At 56.5% G+C, this 18,237-nt stretch overlaps 1 protein-coding gene across 3 annotated transcripts in view; it reads left to right on the top strand.

The window, feature by feature from the left end:
- COL23A1 (collagen type XXIII alpha 1 chain) overlaps positions 1–18,237 on the top strand; it is a 308,128-nt gene that overhangs the window by 264,502 nt on the left and 25,389 nt on the right. For 2 of the 3 annotated variants that reach the window (XM_073887590.1, XM_073887589.1), the window contains exons 1-3: positions 14,229–14,376; positions 15,807–15,833; positions 17,160–17,186. In XM_073887590.1, the coding sequence (XP_073743691.1) occupies positions 14,302–14,376; positions 15,807–15,833; positions 17,160–17,186 (129 nt within the window). In that variant the 5' untranslated portion in view covers positions 14,229–14,301. Of the gene's footprint in view, positions 1–14,228; positions 14,377–15,806; positions 15,834–17,159; positions 17,187–18,237 lie in introns of those variants that run through there. The other variant, XM_025862720.2, reaches the window with a different exon arrangement.

Genomic DNA, 18,237 nt, shown 5'->3' with positions numbered 1-18,237 from the left:
TAATTTAACCCATGTTCAAGTTATGGTGTTTATATTGACAATTTCTTAACCCGTATGGTCAACATCCTGGGAATAAATGTAGGTGTATTTCCATGATTATCTCCTTAGAATCGATGTCTAGAAGTTGAATTGCTGGACCAAAGGGTTTGCACATGTTGGAGGCTTTTGATGTGTGGCAAATTGCCCTCCTGGAGGCTATTCTAATTTACATTCCCACCAACAGCGTAGGAATGTTGCATATTTCCCCAAACCCTGACCAACTGTGGGTATTATCATACTTTTAAATCTATGCCAATATGATAAGTTAAAAAAAATGTGTGCATGTATGTGGCTTGTTTTAATTTAGGGTATATTTTAATGAGAAGTACAGTCTTGGAGATTAAACTAGTTTTAATAGTTTGTGTAAACCTAACTGCCACCTGGTGGTAGAGCTTAGAATTGCAGGTATAGTTGAAAGAGGAAATCACCATTTTTTTAAAGAGCTTCCAGATCCCCGTTGGTCCCGGGACATCATGGAATCAGCAGCCTAGGGGGAATTCTGAGCTCCAAATATTGTGAGTCAGAGGTGGAACCCACAGAGGAGCCCTAGGCACTGTGCTCATCTTGCATTTGGGGGGCAGTAATCAACATTTATGTTGATAAAGGGATTTTTGCCATCTCGTACATAGGAGGCTTGGCTCTGTTCAACAGATCTGGACGGTGTCATGCCCTGTGCTGGGTACTGCGCTAGCACAAAGATGAATCACTCATAGTCTTTGGGGAGCTGTGAGGGAGTCGGACCAACACAACCAATTTGCCATGGGATAGAGAGGAAGGAACTGTTAGGGGTCACTGTGACTCCCTGGAGATTTCTTATACAAACCCTTTCTTTGCTCCAAACCATGGCTTCTGTCTAAGACGAAAAGGTTAGATCTTGCCTACACCTTGACTTTTGCACGGAAAACTCTAGACTCTCATCATCCGCTGATTACAACATCGAAACTCTTCCTCTTTTGGTGTTTTGATTCTTTTGACTCTTAACATTGAGCTTGAGTGACTTTCTGGTTTGTTTTATACCTTCAGAGTGCAATTTAAACATTTTTCCAAGAATGTTTGTGGCATATCTTACAGGACTTAAGGTTTCTATGTACCTGAACATATGAGGAGAGCATAAGGTTGTGAGGCTACAGGTGCATAGAGATGATGAAATCCAGTGAAGCCAGGGTGGGGAACTGTGCTCACCGAGCAGTTGGTCAGTGACTCTATGCTGGATGCTTTCCTGGGTCTTTGGACCAGCACTGAACAAGAGAGACAGGGGAGAGGCGCCTGGGTGGCTCAGTCAGTTAAGCATCTGCCTTCAGCTCAGGTCATGATCCCGGGGTCCTGGGATCGAGCCCCATGTTGGGCTCTCTGCTCAGAGGGGAGTCTGCTTCTCCCTCTGTGCTCTCTCTCTCTCAGATAGATAAATAAATAAATAAATAAATAAATAAATAACCTTTAAAAAAGAAAGACAAGGGGAGAGAAACAATGAACAAGGAAACCAACAAACCAACAAAAAGTGAAATGTGCTAGGAAGAGAATAAAGCAGGGATGTATCAAGAGTACCAGCTGGGTGCATGGGTGGGCATAACTGGGATTAAGTCATCGGAAGGCTCTTGGGGAGGATGACGTTTGAGCTGAGCTTTTAATGGTGAAAACAATGCAGAGATCTTGTGGAAGGGAAAAAAGCAAGTGCATGAGGTCATGGGGTGGGGTCGACCTTCATGCATCCAGAGTACAAGAGAGGGGTACGGGGCGGGGGCAGGGGGGTGAAGCCGGAGAGATCTCCAGAGCTGCGTGGTGCGGAAGCTTGTAGGCTGTAGGCTAACAGGCTGACCGAGGCTGGAGGCCAAGGAAACTTGGCTTTGTGTTCATAGAAACCACAAGCTGCCTTGCCAGGAGCTCAGAGATCCCCCACTCCTGAGGGAAGACAGGACTGTCTCCTCCCCTCCCCCCTCCTCCCAAGTCCTTCCAACGTGCCCGGGAAGCAAGTGCACTTATTGAGTGCTGGCTCTCACCCTGGGAGGTCCATTGTCTCCTCCCTACTTGACAGATGAGGAGGCTGAGTGCCCAGGCTAACAGCACTTGGCTGAGACACAAGGCCCACCCGCATGACAAAGTCCAGATTCGCACACAGGCTGGGGACTCCTCCAGAACACCAGCCACCCTATCAGCAAGTGGGCTGGAGCAGCAGGTTGGGGGCTCAGGGGGGTCTTTCTCCTCTTAGCACCCAGGGACACTGCTATTTGGAGCCACTTTCTTCTCTCGTCCTCACCCCTTGCTTTTATCCCGGGCTGGAGCTCACCCCAAATGCCACGCCCATCACCGGCTTGTCGAGACCCTTTCCTGCTCTCCGGAAAAACCAAAACGGAAAGCCAAGCCTAACTTAAAGAAAGAAGTCCGTTTCTCCCTTCCACCTTCTTTGCTATGCCTCGTTCATGTGTTTGTTCCACTATTTGGAATTAGGAAGAAAGGCATCCCCCTTGTGATGAAATGTGCAATTCTGTCTCCGTGGCCAGCATCCTGTCCCTGTCACTGAGCAGCTGAACGGAGCAGGGCCCCGACAATCACTTAGGCCTTGTGAGCCTCTGTGTCCACGTTGGCCAAGTGTGAGGCTTGGCCCAGTGACAACGTCAGGAATCAGATCTATGCGGCACTTCAGAGTTTCAAAGCACGTCCCAACACTATATGTGCTGATTTGTGCCCATTTGATGTCTTGAAAAGCTGAAGCTTACAGTGGGCAAGGACAAGGGGCCTGGCTTCCCTCCTGAAAACCCCCAAAAACCCAGGCCATGAGAGCCTCCCATACAGAGAACTTTCCGGCGCCACGGGTAGGGCTGTAATACATAGGGACAGGGCTTTGGGCCCCGTGGAGGAAGAAGTGGCTGACTCTGCCTGGGACCAGGGGACGTCTGAGGTGTGTCTTGAGGGAGGAGCAGGAGTTTGGCAGGAGGGCAAGCTGGGAAGACACTCCATGAGGCACACACGTAGGCGTCGTTGACCCCACAGGGCGTACAATGTGGTCCCTTGTCCCCCGGGGACAGTGACTCTGGGGTCAGCAGGGAAAGGAAGGAGCTGAAGCTGAGTGCGGGGCGCCCACCCACCCAGCAGCAGAGTTTGGAGGCCACAGAAACCCCGAGTGACGTGGACGGGTGTGAACACAAGAGACAGGCCTCCCTGGCAGCGGGGCAGAAACTGGAGGAAGGCGGTCCAGGTAGGAGGTGGGGACAGTAATTCGCAGATGAAGCCAGGGTCAAGACAGCCCCGGGGAAGAGGGAGTGAAAGGGGACAGATGTCAGAAATGAGAGCTGGCAGGAATTGCAGGCCAAGTGACAAGTGAGGGACTGGAACCAGAGCTCCTTGGGCAGGCTGGGCAGAGCCCCACCCCCGAGCACCACCTGGATCTATCAGGAGAAATGCATGGGGAAGGGTGAAGGGGCAGGACCTGCACTGCGTCTCCAGAATCAGCAACAGGTGCACCCCCAGACCAGGGAAACCAGCACCCAGGTCCCAGGGAAAGTCTAGCCTCGCTCTGAGCTGAACTGTGGTAGATGAGACAGAGTCTCAGCCTGGGACCAATTTTGAACTGCAAAACTCAGTTGGACGTTTGGAATTAATCAAGTGAGCCAAAAAGGACCACAGAGAGCCACACATCCATATGCTTTCTTGCACTCCCGAAGTTCAAAAACAGCTTTGATTGTAAAAATGTAATTAGTTAAATGATTCATCTGTAATATTCCAAATTCATCTGTTTTTAGATTTCGACAACCAAATTTTCATCTGGCCCCCTGCGGCGCCGCTCCCCAGCCCCCCAGATTCTGGGTGGAGCGGGGATGGGATGAAAGGAGACTTACCGAGCCCCCGATAATGGCCCCCAGGTTGGAACCTCAGGGAGACACAGCTGGGCCCGCGGGAAAGGGCCACCTCGCTGGGATTTCCTCCCCAGGGTCTCACACCAGCATGGGGTAGGCACGGCCTCAGGCACATCCCTAACGTCTTCGGCCCCTGCGGTAATCCGTAAATGACCCCACAAGAGCCCTAATGCTGGGCACACAAGCTGGGTTCGGTGAGTGACAGTTCCCGCCATCATGATGGCCACTGCCCTCAGCGAGAGGAGCCCTTGAGGCTGAAGGAGCCCTTTTCGGGCCAATGTCCCCCATGCCCAGCACCCTGGTGGTGACCAGGGGGCAGGAGTCCTCAGGCGCCCAGGGCAGCCTTCAGCGGGTCAAGAGCGCCCTCTGGTGACCCCAGGGGTTAGACACCAGAGCCAGTGGGAAACTGGACATTCATTCACAGAGGCATCCACTTGGCAGTGGGTTCTTTCAACAACTGTATATTGCGTTCTCACTAAGTATGAAGGACTTTGTTTGGCACTTGGGATAGAAGAGCGAGAAAAACACCCCCTTAGAGGTTGTGGCTGAGTGGGAGAGAGAATCAAACAAAGTTCAACCTCACTCTGCACCAAGGTCAGGGCTAAGACCACCTGCAACCGCGGCCTAGCCTGGTGCGGGTCAGGGGTGCTGCCCTGGGGGAGGGAGGTGTGAGCTGAGGGCAAAAGGCAAGTAGGTGCTGACACAGGGAGTTGCAGAGGAATATCCAGACAGAGGATGCAGGCCAGGCTGACTAGGGAAAGGGGGGAGGGGTGGGAGGGGAAGGGGCCAGTGGCCCTGATGTACCCAGCATCTCTAAGCCGGTTGGCTGCCTCCCCAGAGGCCGCAAGGTGGAGGGAATTTGCAACGGCGTCCAACCTGGGGAGGACTGGACGGACACAAAAAATTTGCAAACCCATCAGGCTGCCCAGGAAGCAGTGAGTTCCCCATCACTGGAGGTGTGCAAGGGCTGCACACCCACTTACCAGGAAGGACATCTAAGGAGAGGCTGGCCCCAGTGGGTCATCTTCCCACAAGTGAGTTATTCCACCAAAAGGGCCTCTTTGGGGGGCTACTCAGACCCAAACTCAGTGCAACAGGATGGCACAAGCCTAGCTTGGGGAACCTGGTGTGTGGGTACTTGCCAGGTGCTTGCTGAAGCCAGAGGGGGATGTTGAGGCAGGATTTAGGCACAAGATTCAGGCTTGTGTCCCAGGCAGACCTGACCACGCCTGGCCTCCCCAAGGAAGGCTGGGCATGTGGGGGCTGGAGACAGGGAGGCTGGTGGAGGCTGGTGTGGGAGAGAGGCCAAGTCCTAGGCGGAGACAGGTGGGGGGCTGGAGAGGGGTCCACAGTTTGGATAGATGGTTCAGAGCTGGAAATGCAGGCTCACACACCCCTTGATGCATTCCCTATATGGGCCAGCCAGGTGAGGAGTAGGTGAGGCTGGCTGGGTGTGAGAAAGTGCAGGGAATGGGGGCGGGGTGTCCAGGCTGAACTGGGGGGCACACGTCCCACCTCAAGGGGGCGCCACAGTGCAGCCCACGCACCTTGATCATTCTCTGAGCTTCCAACAGTTCGAGAGAAGCTGGAAATCAAGATTTCACACAAAATCTTTGGATCCTTAAGGGATCCAATTCACTACCAGTGGGTAATAATTGCATTGTCTGGAAACCAAGGAGGGCCGGCCCCCCAGCCCAGGGGGTGGCGACCGGAGAGACCTGGGCATGGCCGGGACCCCACGGGTCCCCACGGAGCACCTGCAGCCTCAGAGTCTGTCCCCTATCCCTCCGTCCTCTGGTCTCTCGGTTTTGCACCTTCAGCCTCTCTTAGACTATCTCCATCTGTGGATCATGCCACACTCAGACCATCCCCGCCTGGTCAGCTGCTCCATCCTGCTAGCTCCCCACCCTGGCCTCTCTGCCACCAGAATGGGTGCCCCAGTCAGTCTGCTACTTCCAGTGCCTTCCACCAGACAAGCCCCACGTGCCCGAGCTGGAGAAACCAGCCCAGAGGCCGGGCCGCTCAGGCACACACGGCGCACCTCCCGGACCCATCCTCCATGGTCCCACACCCAATGGGAGTCAGGCTCATGACTCCCTTCACCCCACCCAGGAACGAGCTTTCCCGATACCTGACAAGCTAATCATGTAGCAGGCAAATGTGTAATTTAAACAGGTATTTGGGGATCCGTTCAAAGGCGTAGCACCACCTCTTCCAGCCATGATGTATAATACGGACATACGCGTAATTGCTTCCAGCGCACACAGGATATACTGAGCATGCCCTCCTACCAAAATAGAAGCCAGGTGGCTTCCTGGCCTCACAGAACCGTAGAGCTGAAAGGGACCCAGGAGATTTTCTAAGTCGAGGGTTACAAACTGAGATGCATCTACAGAGCTGGCAGGTCACCTGGACTGGGTGGGCCATGCGTGGGGCAGTAGGGTGGGGCGGAGCCTGAGGGCCCTGGGGCGGAGCCACGCTAAAGGAGCTCTTGCCTCAGCCCCTTTGCCAGGCATGCAGACCGGGGGGTGGGGGGTGGGGGGTGGGGGGCGGGCACCATCTTCCAGCGTTTCTAGAAAAGTACAAATTCCGGATGTTTATACGCAACATCACAATTTTAAAAGACTGCAACTAATTCAGTTCGTTGGGTTTGGGTTTGGGTTTTTTAACTGTACGAACCAAACCAAACCTGGCTCCAGGCCAGCCCTTCGCCCTACAAATAGTAGGCGGGTGGCAGCAGGAGAAGGCCCGTAACCTCGGCAGGTTCCTTGAACCCCACCCAGCTAAAGTCTTCACGGCTGGCTGAGTTGGGGAACGATTAACTGGTGGCTCTACAGAGGGCCCCAGATCCCAGGACGGGGTTCCCGGGAGGAACGGGGGGGGGGGTGCATCACGAGGGGCTGGACCTAAGAAGCGAGGGTCGTCTCTTTACCCCAGGGCGGAATTCGAGTCTGGGAAATCGCTAGACCCGGACAGTCTTGCTGTGGTCCATGTGTGTGAAGCCTGGTCTGAGAAATCAGAACCACATGGGGCTGACCTGCCCCGCGGGGGCTGCCCACCCACTCTAATGAGGGAGCCTTCACACAGGAATGTGCACGTCCCAGCCTGGGACCCTGGGGCCCAACAGCCTTGTAATTTGATGAATTGTCAACATCTGGGCCATAATTACTGGTCCCTGGACTGATAATCCTGGTAAGCCCCTCACATCCAGGGGTCCAGTCCTGGTGCAATTTGGAGGCTCCATTCCCCGACGGGAGCCGTCAGCATGAATTACAACCGGCAAGCGAGACAGTCACCCTGCTCCAGCCTGTCTGAGCATCGACTCCTGTCTGCATCTAAACACAGCCCACTTATGGATTTAGTTCAGTGCAGCAGATACTCTCGCAGATTGGGAAGCCTGCGCCCCATCTAATCAGGGGAGAACAGAGCCAACCCCCCATGTGGGGTAAACAGTTGGCCCAGCCCCTTTGCTTCAGGGTCCCTCCCCCCGCCCCAAGCTGATGCACATGGAGCCTCCAGCAATGGAGCCAGCAGACTCCACTTCCCAAACTTATTTCATGAAGAAACCTCCCCTCCTTTGCGCTCCTGTTAATTTTCCCCAAAAGATGGCTCTGTGGATCCCTGCTTAGGGAATATTCAGTGGTGGGAGGGAGGGAGGGAGCAGACCCACGAAGGTGCAGCCGGAGTCCCACCGCCTGCCATTCCGCAGACCACACAAGGTCAGCCCCCAGCACTGCCCACCCACCCCCACCAGGGCTAATGCAGACCCCACGCCCGTGTCAGCCCACCTACAGGGTCTGGTTGGTCTGGGAGAAGAGGAGGGAGAGGAGACAGACCTGGGATTCCTGTTGGACGTGTCCTTGGAGAGGAGAAGGACATGTCCCCCATTTTGCAGATAAGAAAACTGAGGCCCTAGGTGGCTCAGGTCGCTGAGCAAGGCAAGGAGCCAGCACACAGAGGCTCTCTGCCCGCCTGGCCCGCACCTCATGCGCAGCTCATCCGGAAACCGTCCCGGGGCTCTGCTGATCTGCACAGGCCGGAAAGAGTGATTTAAAGCAGAACCGAGGCTTGTAAACAGCTGTGGGGTTTCGTGGAAGGCAGAAGGTGTTGAAAACCTCTGGTGAATTCCATGGCTTTGATCAGGCAGGAGGAGGGAGCTTGTGGGAACGGAACCAAGTGCCTGTGGGCACAGTGCTGTTGGCATCTGACCCTCCGGGGCGCCCGTCCTGAGGAAGCAGAGGCTCAGAGAGAGGATTTGAACCCTGGCAAGGCCAAAACTCTGCCTTCACCCATGGGCTGCCCTGCGTGCCTTCCTTCCCTGCTCCTTTTGTGGGAGATGCCCCTGGTCTGGGGCAGGGGAAGGCTGCCTTGACGAGACAAGACCCCTGCCACCAAGGACATGCCCCCACCCAGGCTGGAGCTCTCCTATTCCAGACTGTTTGGCTTCCCAGATGGCCCTGCTCTGTCCAAAACTGGCTTGTGGCTGGCGAGGACACTCAGCCTGGACCCTGCCCCGCTTCAGTCCAGGCCGACCATGCCCTCCACCCCGTGTTTGTCCTTGGCTCCCGTCAGACCAACCCCTGGCCCTTCCCTGGAGTGTTTCTGCTCCTTCCAGAGGACCCAGAGCCAGGCTCATGTTCCCCTCCAGCCCATGGAAACGCCTAGTTCATAGATGGTCCACATGGCCTCCCAGTGAGGCTGGGAACGCTGCCCTCCTGAGGAGCCACAAGCAGAACCAGGGTTCAGACAAGACAAGTTGCCAGAAAGAAACCTATTTCACAGCGTGGAACCCGGTGTTTCTCACACTTACTTGACTGGCGAATCCGTTCCCTGCAGGATAGTGTTCCCTGGGACTCCAGTTTGGGCAAGGTAGTATGTGGTATAACAAGGAGCAGGGCCTGTCCTTGGGGGTTCACAGCCCAGGCCCAGCCGTCCCCAGGACAAGAGGGACCCACTCACTCCCCCCAAGCCAGGCAGGTCCATCTGGCTCCAAAGCCAGGCTGCTTCCTTCCTCTGCCCCACTGAGTCCCCTCATTAGTGACTCCAAGTGACCCCTGGTCACCCCGTAGCCTCTCCAGGGGTCAGCTCTTCCCCCAGACAGAGAAATCGGGGGCCCGAGCACAGCTCTCTTGCCTAGGTGTCATCAGAGATGAGCCCAGAGCCACCTGCCCAGACCCCGGGGCCACGCTGTGGGTCAGCTCCAACCGCAAGGCCGGGCCAGCTCCCTTTCTCCATAAATATGCACATGTGGGGTTTCTGTGTTTGCCCCAGGAATCTGCTCAGCATCAGATCCAACCACCCGTGGTTCCAATCTTGGTTCCTGGGGATTAGGGACGACCTCCCTTCTGCCTCCTGCTTAGGCTGCACCCTCTGCCTTTATTTATCAGAAACTACAAACTTCATTGACTTTTTTTGGAAAACTCCTGGGAACTGAGAGCTCTGGGATGCCAGATAGAGTCAGGGCCCTAGGGAGGAAAATTGGGTTTTTGCCTCTTGTAGGCTTTGTCACACACCAGAAAGAGGGCTTGGGGACACCCCCCCCCACCCCCGCCAGGAATAATCTGGGAGTTGAAAGAGGGCAGAATCCCTCCCAGGAGACAGGAGGCCCAAGGTCACTCTCAAGAAGAGACAGCAAGGTCTTGCCGTTGGAATACTTTCAGAGACAGTTGGCAAAAAGAGATTCTTCCTGTGGGGGTCCAAGCCAAGGGAACACCCCAGGCTCCCTTCTGCAGCAGACGCTTCTAGAAAAGCAGGGTACCTACAGCTCTGTGTGTTTTCTGTCCACCCAGCGGACATCCTGGAACAGGACCTGGGGACCCAGCGATGGACCAGAGGGAGCCCCAGCCCCAGGAAGGGCCAAACCAGGACCATGCTCCCCGTGCCCAGCATGGGGCAGGCGGGCTTTGGGCACCAGACCAGGAGGTCTGGACATTATCCTTCAGGAGTGAGGCCACCCCAGAGGGGCTCAAGCAGCAGAGCAGATTTGCATTCTAGAAAGTTCTCCAGGGCATTGCATGGGAGAAACCACAGGTATTAGGGAAGGGCCGTGGGGATGATGCTCGGGTCTCGGTGTATGTCGTAGGCCTTTCCTGGAATGCAGTGAGGAGGGCTATGACGTGCCTCGCAGGGCCAGGGACCAGATTCCCCGGCACCATGAAGGCAGATGGACCCACAAATGTATGCTGCTCGGCCCATAGAAGGCTTTCAAAATAAGAAAGGCAGGGGTCCACGTATGTGCTTCTCCAGGGCATGGACTGCTTCCTGGGGGGGGTCAAGCTGACACCGGTGCCCGTGCTGCCCCCCAGGAGAGTAGCTGGGGAGGAGGGAAGGAGGCCTGGTTTGTCCTGTGTCTGTCTGCACAGTCCGTATGTTTCACTCAGCGCACATCCCCCTTCTCAGCAGAACACACGCACACACACACACACACACACAAGCCAGCAACGCAGGGAGGCCTGCATCTCCCTGTCACAGATGATGAGGCCCAGGTCACCAGCTGGCATATGGGAAAGGCTGAATTTGGTCCCAAGTGTGTCTGAATCCAGAGCCGGCTTCCTCTGACCGCCTGGCGTGTCCCCTGGAGTTTGGCCACGGGGCTCTCTTCCAGAAGGATGGGGACCCAGCTCTGGGGCAGACAGACTCAGGGGATGCTTCTTCTCCTTGGGGAGGCTCCCAGAAGGGCCATCTGAGCTGGGCCTTAGGGAATGAGTACGAGTTCTCCAGGTGGAGGCGGGACTGTGTGCAGTGGAGAGAACTGGGAAAGCTTGGGGCCAGGAAACAGCATGGTGGGTGAAAGTCCGTGGGCCTCCAGAGGCCCCCGATGTAGCACTGAGACCTCTGGAGCAGCTCTCTCCAAATCCCAGGGGCCACCAGGAGGCCGTGGTGTGGCAGAGTTTAGGGGAAAACTGGGGCGAACCTAAGGCAGGAACAGCCCTGCTGGGGAGAGCTGGTAAGGAGGATGCTGAGGTTCAGAGAGGTTGACTGGCTGTCCCAGAGCCACACAGCACTCCCTCTGCTAGAGGGCTAGGGTGACAGAGGGCCCAGAGAGCCCTGCCCAGAGACGGTCTGTTCAGCTGGGGAGACAGACATCCCAGGAATCCCAGAAGGCAGGCAAGTCTTGCAAGGCTCCATCCTAGGTCCCCCAGGGCCGCCACTTGTCAACTGTGCTGCCCTATGCTGCAGGGGAGGGAGCACGGCGTAGAGAGGAGAGCCTGTTTTAGCCCTTGGGCAGTCCCACCAGCTCGGCTTCTTCATCTGCAAGATGGGGCCCTGGGGCCTGCCTCCCAGGGCGACAGTGAGAGCAGAGGCTGTGCAGGGTATGGCACGGTTCAGTGGGGTCCGTGTGGATGAGCACTGGAGCACTCGTAGACTTGCCCTGTAGAGTCTCTGCCTCTGTGGCCCCAAGGGCAGGGGTGCCCGCTTCCCTCAGACCAGCCCCGCACAGGGTCCCAGGCCCTGTCAGGGGCCCCTTGCTGCCAGTGACTTGGCCGTGGGGCCCACTGTGTCCTCCCTCCCAGCAGGTGAAGGGGAAGGAGATTATTTTAGCTTCAGCTGCACCTTCGTCTCTTTTTCATCTCAGGCTTTTTCATCCGCAGGACGGATTTGGGCAGACGGGGGAGCGTGGCCAGGAATCTTGGCGCCCAGAGGTCGGAAACCTGAAGTGCCTTTCTGGGCTCCAGGCCTGCCTCGTTACTGGCTGCCTGGCCTGGGGCAAGGCCTTCCCTCCCTGGGCCTCAGTCCACTCCTCTGTAAGAGAGGAATGATAAGACCTGCCCTACAGGCTTGTTGTGGTGATTCAGACTGAGTATGGGGGCCACGAAGAGCCCCCAGGTGAGACCCAGGGTAGGACTGGGCCCCGTGAGGCCTAGCAGGGCCTGAGTGTGGGGAGTAGAAGAGGTGCAGGGCCCAGCATTAGCAGACAAAGGGGGGGGGAGGCCTCAGGCATGTGGATCAGGGGTCAGAACAGCCAGGAGATGGGCCAGCGAGGGCAGCTCCTGGTGAGCCTCAGCAACGAGGCCTGGGCCTGGGGCTGGGGCTGAGGACCTGACCAGGAACCCCCAGAGCCGAGACCCCCAAGACTTTGGAATGACCCCACTCCCCATCTCCTGGGATTCCATCTGCCCCCAGGGCATTGCCCCGAGGTCCAGACCCTCAGCCGACCTCGAGCCGACCTTGAGGCTGATGGCTAGAGGCACTTAAGGGACAAATTTTCAGAATTGCCCTGGTTTCCTGCCTGGAGCGAGGCCCTGGTGTGAGCGCCTCAAGGAGTAGCCCCTCTTAGGGCATCTGGGGACTTGGCTGGTTCTTGGGGAGGTCTGGTGGCTGAGCCAGGGAAATGGCTATTCCCTGCTGGGCCCGGCGGCCAGGGGCTGCTGGCTCCCAGGCTGCGTGTACACCCGAGGGAGGAGAGACTGGCTTCCCAGAGCCAGAGAGTGTCTCCCAGATGGAGGAGCCAGGGAAGGGCCCAGCAAGCAGGGGGAACAGCCCATGCAAAGGCATGAAGATGGGAAAGAAGCAGAGAGCTTGGGAAGACCAGGGACACAGGGCAACCGCAAGGCAGAGGCTGGCCCTGGCCAAGAGGACTCCAGTGCTGGGCCGGGGAGCGCAGTCTCCGCGGTGACAGGGACAGACCCACGTGAGAGAGACCAGGAGGGGAGGGAGGGTGATTCGAGGCAGAGCTGCCCCTCTGCCCACAGGCCCTCTGCCTCTGGGCTGTGCTCTCTGAGCATGGTGCCCTCCCTAAATGCCCAAATACTACTTTCTCAGGCTAGTGCTCCCTAATCTTTCCCAATACCCACCCCCCCCCGAGCCTGGCAGGCTGTCATGCCGCTCAGAATTGGCAGAACCCTTTGTCTGTCCTGCCCCTGAACTTTCCGTCTTATTCCCTGTATATCTGCACACGCTTCGTCTCTCTCGCTACCTTTCCTTGCTTTGACTCAACACAAATTGAGAGGCACACGCTCTGCGCCAGGCTTCATCCGAGCACTGGCGACACGGGGATCAGACCCTTTTCCTGGATCCACTGGAAGACTTGTGTAGACCACACGGTAACAAAGCATGGTGTCATGTGCGACACCTAGAAAATGTGCTGGGTGCAGCAGCAGATGGCCTGACTCTGGGGAGTGGAGGAGCCTGGAGGGCTTCGTGGAGGAGGAGGTGACTGAGCTGAAGATGGCGCACAAGGGGGTGAAGGGTGTGCGAGCGGGCAGGCGGTGTGTGCGCGGGCTCGGGAGAGTGGAGCTGCCCGTTTGCGGAGTCTGTGGGCATGAGGAGGCTGTGGCAGGGAGGAGGACGGGGGTTGACAGGGAACGGACGGACCCGGTTTGTGGCACTGCCCTTGGATTCTTGTATACTCCCACCGGGTGGTGGAGCTCAGCGGGGCTCTCTGACTGGGCAGAGGCTGGACAGGCGGAGGGCGCCGGTGGGGGCTGCTTGGCAGCAGTCCCTGACACCACGGAGCCCCCAGAGCCTCTGAGATGGCCCAGCCTTGGGAGATTTGGCTTCTCTTGACCTTGACTTCGGCAGTGCTGGGAACTCAGAGAGCCTTCAGGACTCTTCCAGTCCTGTCTTAGCCTGTTTGGGCTGCCCCAACAAAGCACCACAGACCGGGTGGCTTAGAAACAACAGAAATCGACTTCTGGCAGTCCTGGAAGCTGGAGGTCTGAGGTCAGGGTGCCGGCGTGGTCGGGTTCTGGTGGAGGCCCTCTTCCAGGCTGCAGGCGCCCATCTCCTGTGTCCTGTGGTGGACACAAAGGCAGGCAGCTCTCTGGAGCCTCTCTTCTAAATAGGCTGACACCCCATTCATGAGGCTCCACCCTCATGACCTAATCGCTTCCCAAAAGCCCCCCTTCCTAACGCCATCACACTGGGGGTTAGGTTTCAACACATGCATTTGGGGGGAGGACGCATTCAGTCCCTGCCAACTTACACGTACAGAACTCAATTCGAACTGGCTTAAAGAAAAACCGTGGACAAATGGAAGTGTGCAAGGGTGGGTGATTTCAGCTTCAGACCCCTTGCCCTGTTTTTCTCTGTCTCTCAACTCTGACTTCCTCTCTGTTGGCTCTTCCTCAAGCCACCTGCTACCCGCAGGAGCTCCACCTTAGCCCCATCAGGAGAAAAGAGTCCTCTTTCTCCTAAAGGGGCCGCCATTCAAAGTCCCAGACATGATGCTCAGCCCTGAACCACTCACTCTGGTTGAGGGAATGTGACCACATGCCTAAGCCCCATATGTGCAGATGGGGGTGGTCCTGGAGAAGGAGAGGGGCTGTCTTGTCAGAGGAGGGGATTCTGGGCAGCAAGATCCGGATGCCTCCACTCCAGGTCCGTGTGAAATGTACTCAGACCGTGGGCTCATGCCAGGTTTTGGTCTCTGATACTCAGTAGTGCCTCTGGGTCATAAAACACACAGGAAATGCCTTTCTGGTGTGTAACCTGTGCTATCTGTCTCTCTCATTTCCAGGGGCCACTGGGTCTGGATGGCAAGCCCGTAAGTGATGACAGGGCAATTCTAAGTGGTCCTGGGACTGGGCCATTTGTGGGGCTGGAAGTGATGGTGGGGTGCCAGAGGGAAGGGGCCACTGGAAACCTGGCTCAGCATGGAGAGAAGTCATTTGGGCATCAGACTGAAGTTCAAATCCAGTTTCACTACCTGCTGACTATTCAGCCTTAGGGAGGCCCCTTCACGTCCCAAGCCTGAGGCTCTGTCAAATGGGTCTGTTAACCCTCCTCACGTTACCCAGCCCAGCACGCTGGGGATGTGGAGAAGTGTGGATAGCACCATCCCTGACATCTAGTCAGCCTTCAAAACAAACAAGCCCCTCCTAGCCAGCCCTAGGCACAGAGCATCTCCCCACACAGTCTCAAGACTTCAGTGGTAGGCATCGGGCTGATGAGTTCTCAACATCTGGGGCAGGAGCCTGCGGTCCACAGGCATCTTCAGCACAATGAATAAGCTGCTCAGGGAGACGGCATAATTACATACATAGTTGGATTTGGATGTATAGGTAGGTGGGTGGGTGGATGGATGGATAATGAATAGTTGGATAATGAATGGTTGGATGGATGGATAGATGAACGGGTTGATGAACAGATGGATGGGTGAGTGGATGGAAGGTAGGATGTATAAATGGATAGATGGAAGTATGGATGGATGCATGCATGGATGCATGAATGGATGGAAGGAAGGAAGGTACGGTGGATGGATGGATGGATGGATGGATGGATGGATGAATGGATGGGCAAATGGATTGATGAATGGTTAGATGGAAGGATAGACAGATGGATAGATAGATGAATGGGCTGATGAACAGATGGATAGGTGGGTGGGAAGGAAGGAAGGATGTCTGGACAGAAAGATAGTCAAATGAGGTAATAAATCAATAATTGTACCAACAGTCGGATGCATGATGGTTGAGCAGACAAGGAAGTGAGGAAGGAATGAAATAAGTGTTGCGGTGTTGCCAGATGATGTGTACCGTATTAGAGGATGGAGGAGTGAACTGACCTCCTAGATAGACAAGTTGTTAAGTGAATGAACCAGCAAAACCATTATGGACTGAAGGGATAATGGACAGTTAGGGGGCAGCGGCCGCCAGGCACAGCAGGGGCTGAGCTGGGAGGGCTCTGCTCTCTGGGGGGAGTGACAGCACATGCACCCCTAACCCCAGCTGAGAAGTCCTGGCAACCCTCAAGTCCCCTGCCTCCCTCACGCAGAGGACTGGTGTGTGGAGCTTCCTTGGGGCCGGCAAGGGCAACCCTCATTAAAAGCAGACAGACTTACATGTTTCCCCACCCAGCTACCCACAGCTCTGCTCAGCTTCACAGGCCCTTCTGCCCCCACCTCCTTAGGGAAGCCAGCAGGGGAGCCAGCCCAGTCCTCCTCGCTCATGCCTGTCTTTCTGCACCTTTTTTCTACAGGGACTTCCAGGCCCGAAAGGGGAAAAGGTAAGTGAGGCTGGCAGCTGTCTCGTTGGGGATATGATGAAGGATGCCAGAAACCTGCCCCCAAACCCCAGCTCTGGAGTGTGACCCCGGGCACATCACACCCCTCCTGGAGCCTCAGTTTCCCCATCTGGAAAGTGCGGCTAAGAGGGCCTCCCTCCTAATGGTTACGTGGCTTATGTTTAACAATTTCAAGTGCCCAGGGGGTGACATTGGAGTCCCACCCTCCACCGGAGAAAGACAAAACTCAAAGCACAGTCTTCCCAGAATAAGGAGTTTCCAACGCAGGTAACCTGGCCGGGTGGGTGGGGGAGTTGAACAGTCACTGTAGATGGTATTCTTTGTAAGGAGTGCATGCCCCCCACCCCAGGCAAACAGATGGCTGAGAGCTGCCCCTGTGATCTTTACAGCCCCTTGTGAGAAAGGCTTCCCTGGCATTCGGCATGAAATGTCACGGCAGACCCCTGGAGGGCTGGGACCTCCAAGTGCCGCGGAAGGGAGGGGGAGAGAGGGGCCACCCATGTGTCCCACTGTGGGATCAGAGCTAGGGAGGGACCAGAGCGGATGCAGGTGTGGCAGGACGCTTCTAGGGAAGGGCTAGGCGAACGCCGGCCACGTCCACCCCAGCCCCCGCTCTGATGTGCCCACTGAGGTAAGTAAGGGCGGCCAGGGTCCCCATCCACCCTCAGAGCTGTGCCGGCCGGGTACAGGATCCGGGGCTCAGAGCATCCAGGTTTGCGTTAGGGCTCCACCACCAACTGCATGGCTTTCGATGGGTTGGCCGGCTCCGTGGGCCTCAGTTTCTCCATCTGTCAGTTAAAGCAACCTCACAGAGACTTCCTTCTCATTGGCTCCGGCTGAACAAAGCAGAGGCTTTGAACCCAGAGAGAATTTGGCATCTTGGCATCCGTCACTTGGTAACATCCTGCCCCAAAAGTTGGTGACTTAAACAATCAAGTAATTTCCAGCCCTCACGGTGTCGAGGTTCCAGGATTCCAAGAGGACACGGTGCGAGCAGCTCGTCTCTGCTCCGCTGTGTCTAGAGGCTGGCCCCAGACAACACGGCACCTGGTTCCAAGCCCTGCGTGTGCTGGCTGTGTGACCTTGGGCTGGTTACTTAGCCTCTCTGTGCCTTGGTTTCCTCATTGGAAATGGAGATTAAAAACAGAGCCCACGTGTTATGTTTGTTAGACTTGGGTGAGACTACCCCACGTATAACACGTGTGCAGCTCACACGTGTGCAAAGCACGGGGCACAGAGTAAATGCTCAATACGTATGATAAAGTAATAATAGTAGCATTGATCTGTCTTCCTGCTTCTTGTCCTCAGGGTGCACCCGGAGACCTTGGCCCTCGGGTAAGAGCTGACGCAAGACCCCCTCACCCGCCCCACACAGTTTGTGTTATCATATAGTAAGGCGTATCTAGCGTTTCTTCCGGGTCCCTACACCTTACCGCACGGGCCCACAGTCTCTGCCCACTGCCCACTGCCCACCATCTGTCCTTCTGTGTGGTTTCACTTAAGTGGCCACGGGCTGGAAGTCCCAGGGCTTCCTCCCAGTCCTACTTGTCACCATGGATGGGGGGCGGGGGAGACAGCGGGGCTGGCGCTGGCCCCAGACCCGAGACTAACCTTCCTGAGGGTGGCTGGGACCCCAGAAGGAGGGAAGGTTATGGGTCAGCAGCTGAGCTCAGCCACTTACCAGCCAGGTAACTTTGAGCAACTCAGTTTCCCCTCTGTGACTCAGTTTCTCCAACTGTGGTGGGTGGGATTGACAGCCCCTGACCCAAGCTGCTGTGGCAAAGGTTCATTGCAGTCATAAAGGTGGGCAGCCAGCACCCAGCATGGGGACAGTAGATCCCCTGGCCCTCAGTGCCCGCAGGGCCCAAGGGACCCAGAAGGGCCTCATGCCAAACCTGGGGCCTCTTCAACGAAGCAGAGTGCAGAGCCCCACAAAGCAGATCTGGGCAGAGAGAGGGTCACGTAAGGGGGCCCAAAGGCGTGCCAGCACAATTCCTAACACCACTGGGGTGGAGGCCTGACTGCACTAGAGGGGTGTGCTCCCAGGGGTTTTCAAGAAGGTTATGGCGTGGAAACTGTAGCGGGTGAGCGAGTCCCCCCCAGCCAGCATCTGTAAGCCCTAGAGGCAGGGGATGGAGCAGGGGTGAGAGGTGGGCACTGTGGATGGGGGATGGGAAGGGAAAGCAGCTGCAGGACCAGGTATGGGCACGGTCCCAGTCCCAGCTCTGCAGCCTCACAGCTCCGAGCCTGCTCTGTGCACCAGGCCGGCAGGGCCCACATCACAGATGGTCACGAGCAGGAGCTGAGAGCCCCGGGCTGGCCATGCTGATCTTCTGAAAAGGGGGTGCCCACGCCTCAACAGACTAGAACTCCCCCAGCCCGGGAG

Source organism: Callorhinus ursinus, unplaced genomic scaffold (assembly GCF_003265705.2).
Source record: "Callorhinus ursinus isolate GAN/ISIS: 27379988/994484 unplaced genomic scaffold, GSC_fseal_2.0 scaffold81, whole genome shotgun sequence".
In the NCBI taxonomy this organism is placed as follows: domain Eukaryota; kingdom Metazoa; phylum Chordata; class Mammalia; order Carnivora; family Otariidae; genus Callorhinus; species Callorhinus ursinus.
This window is presented reverse-complemented; position numbering and strand designations above follow the sequence as displayed.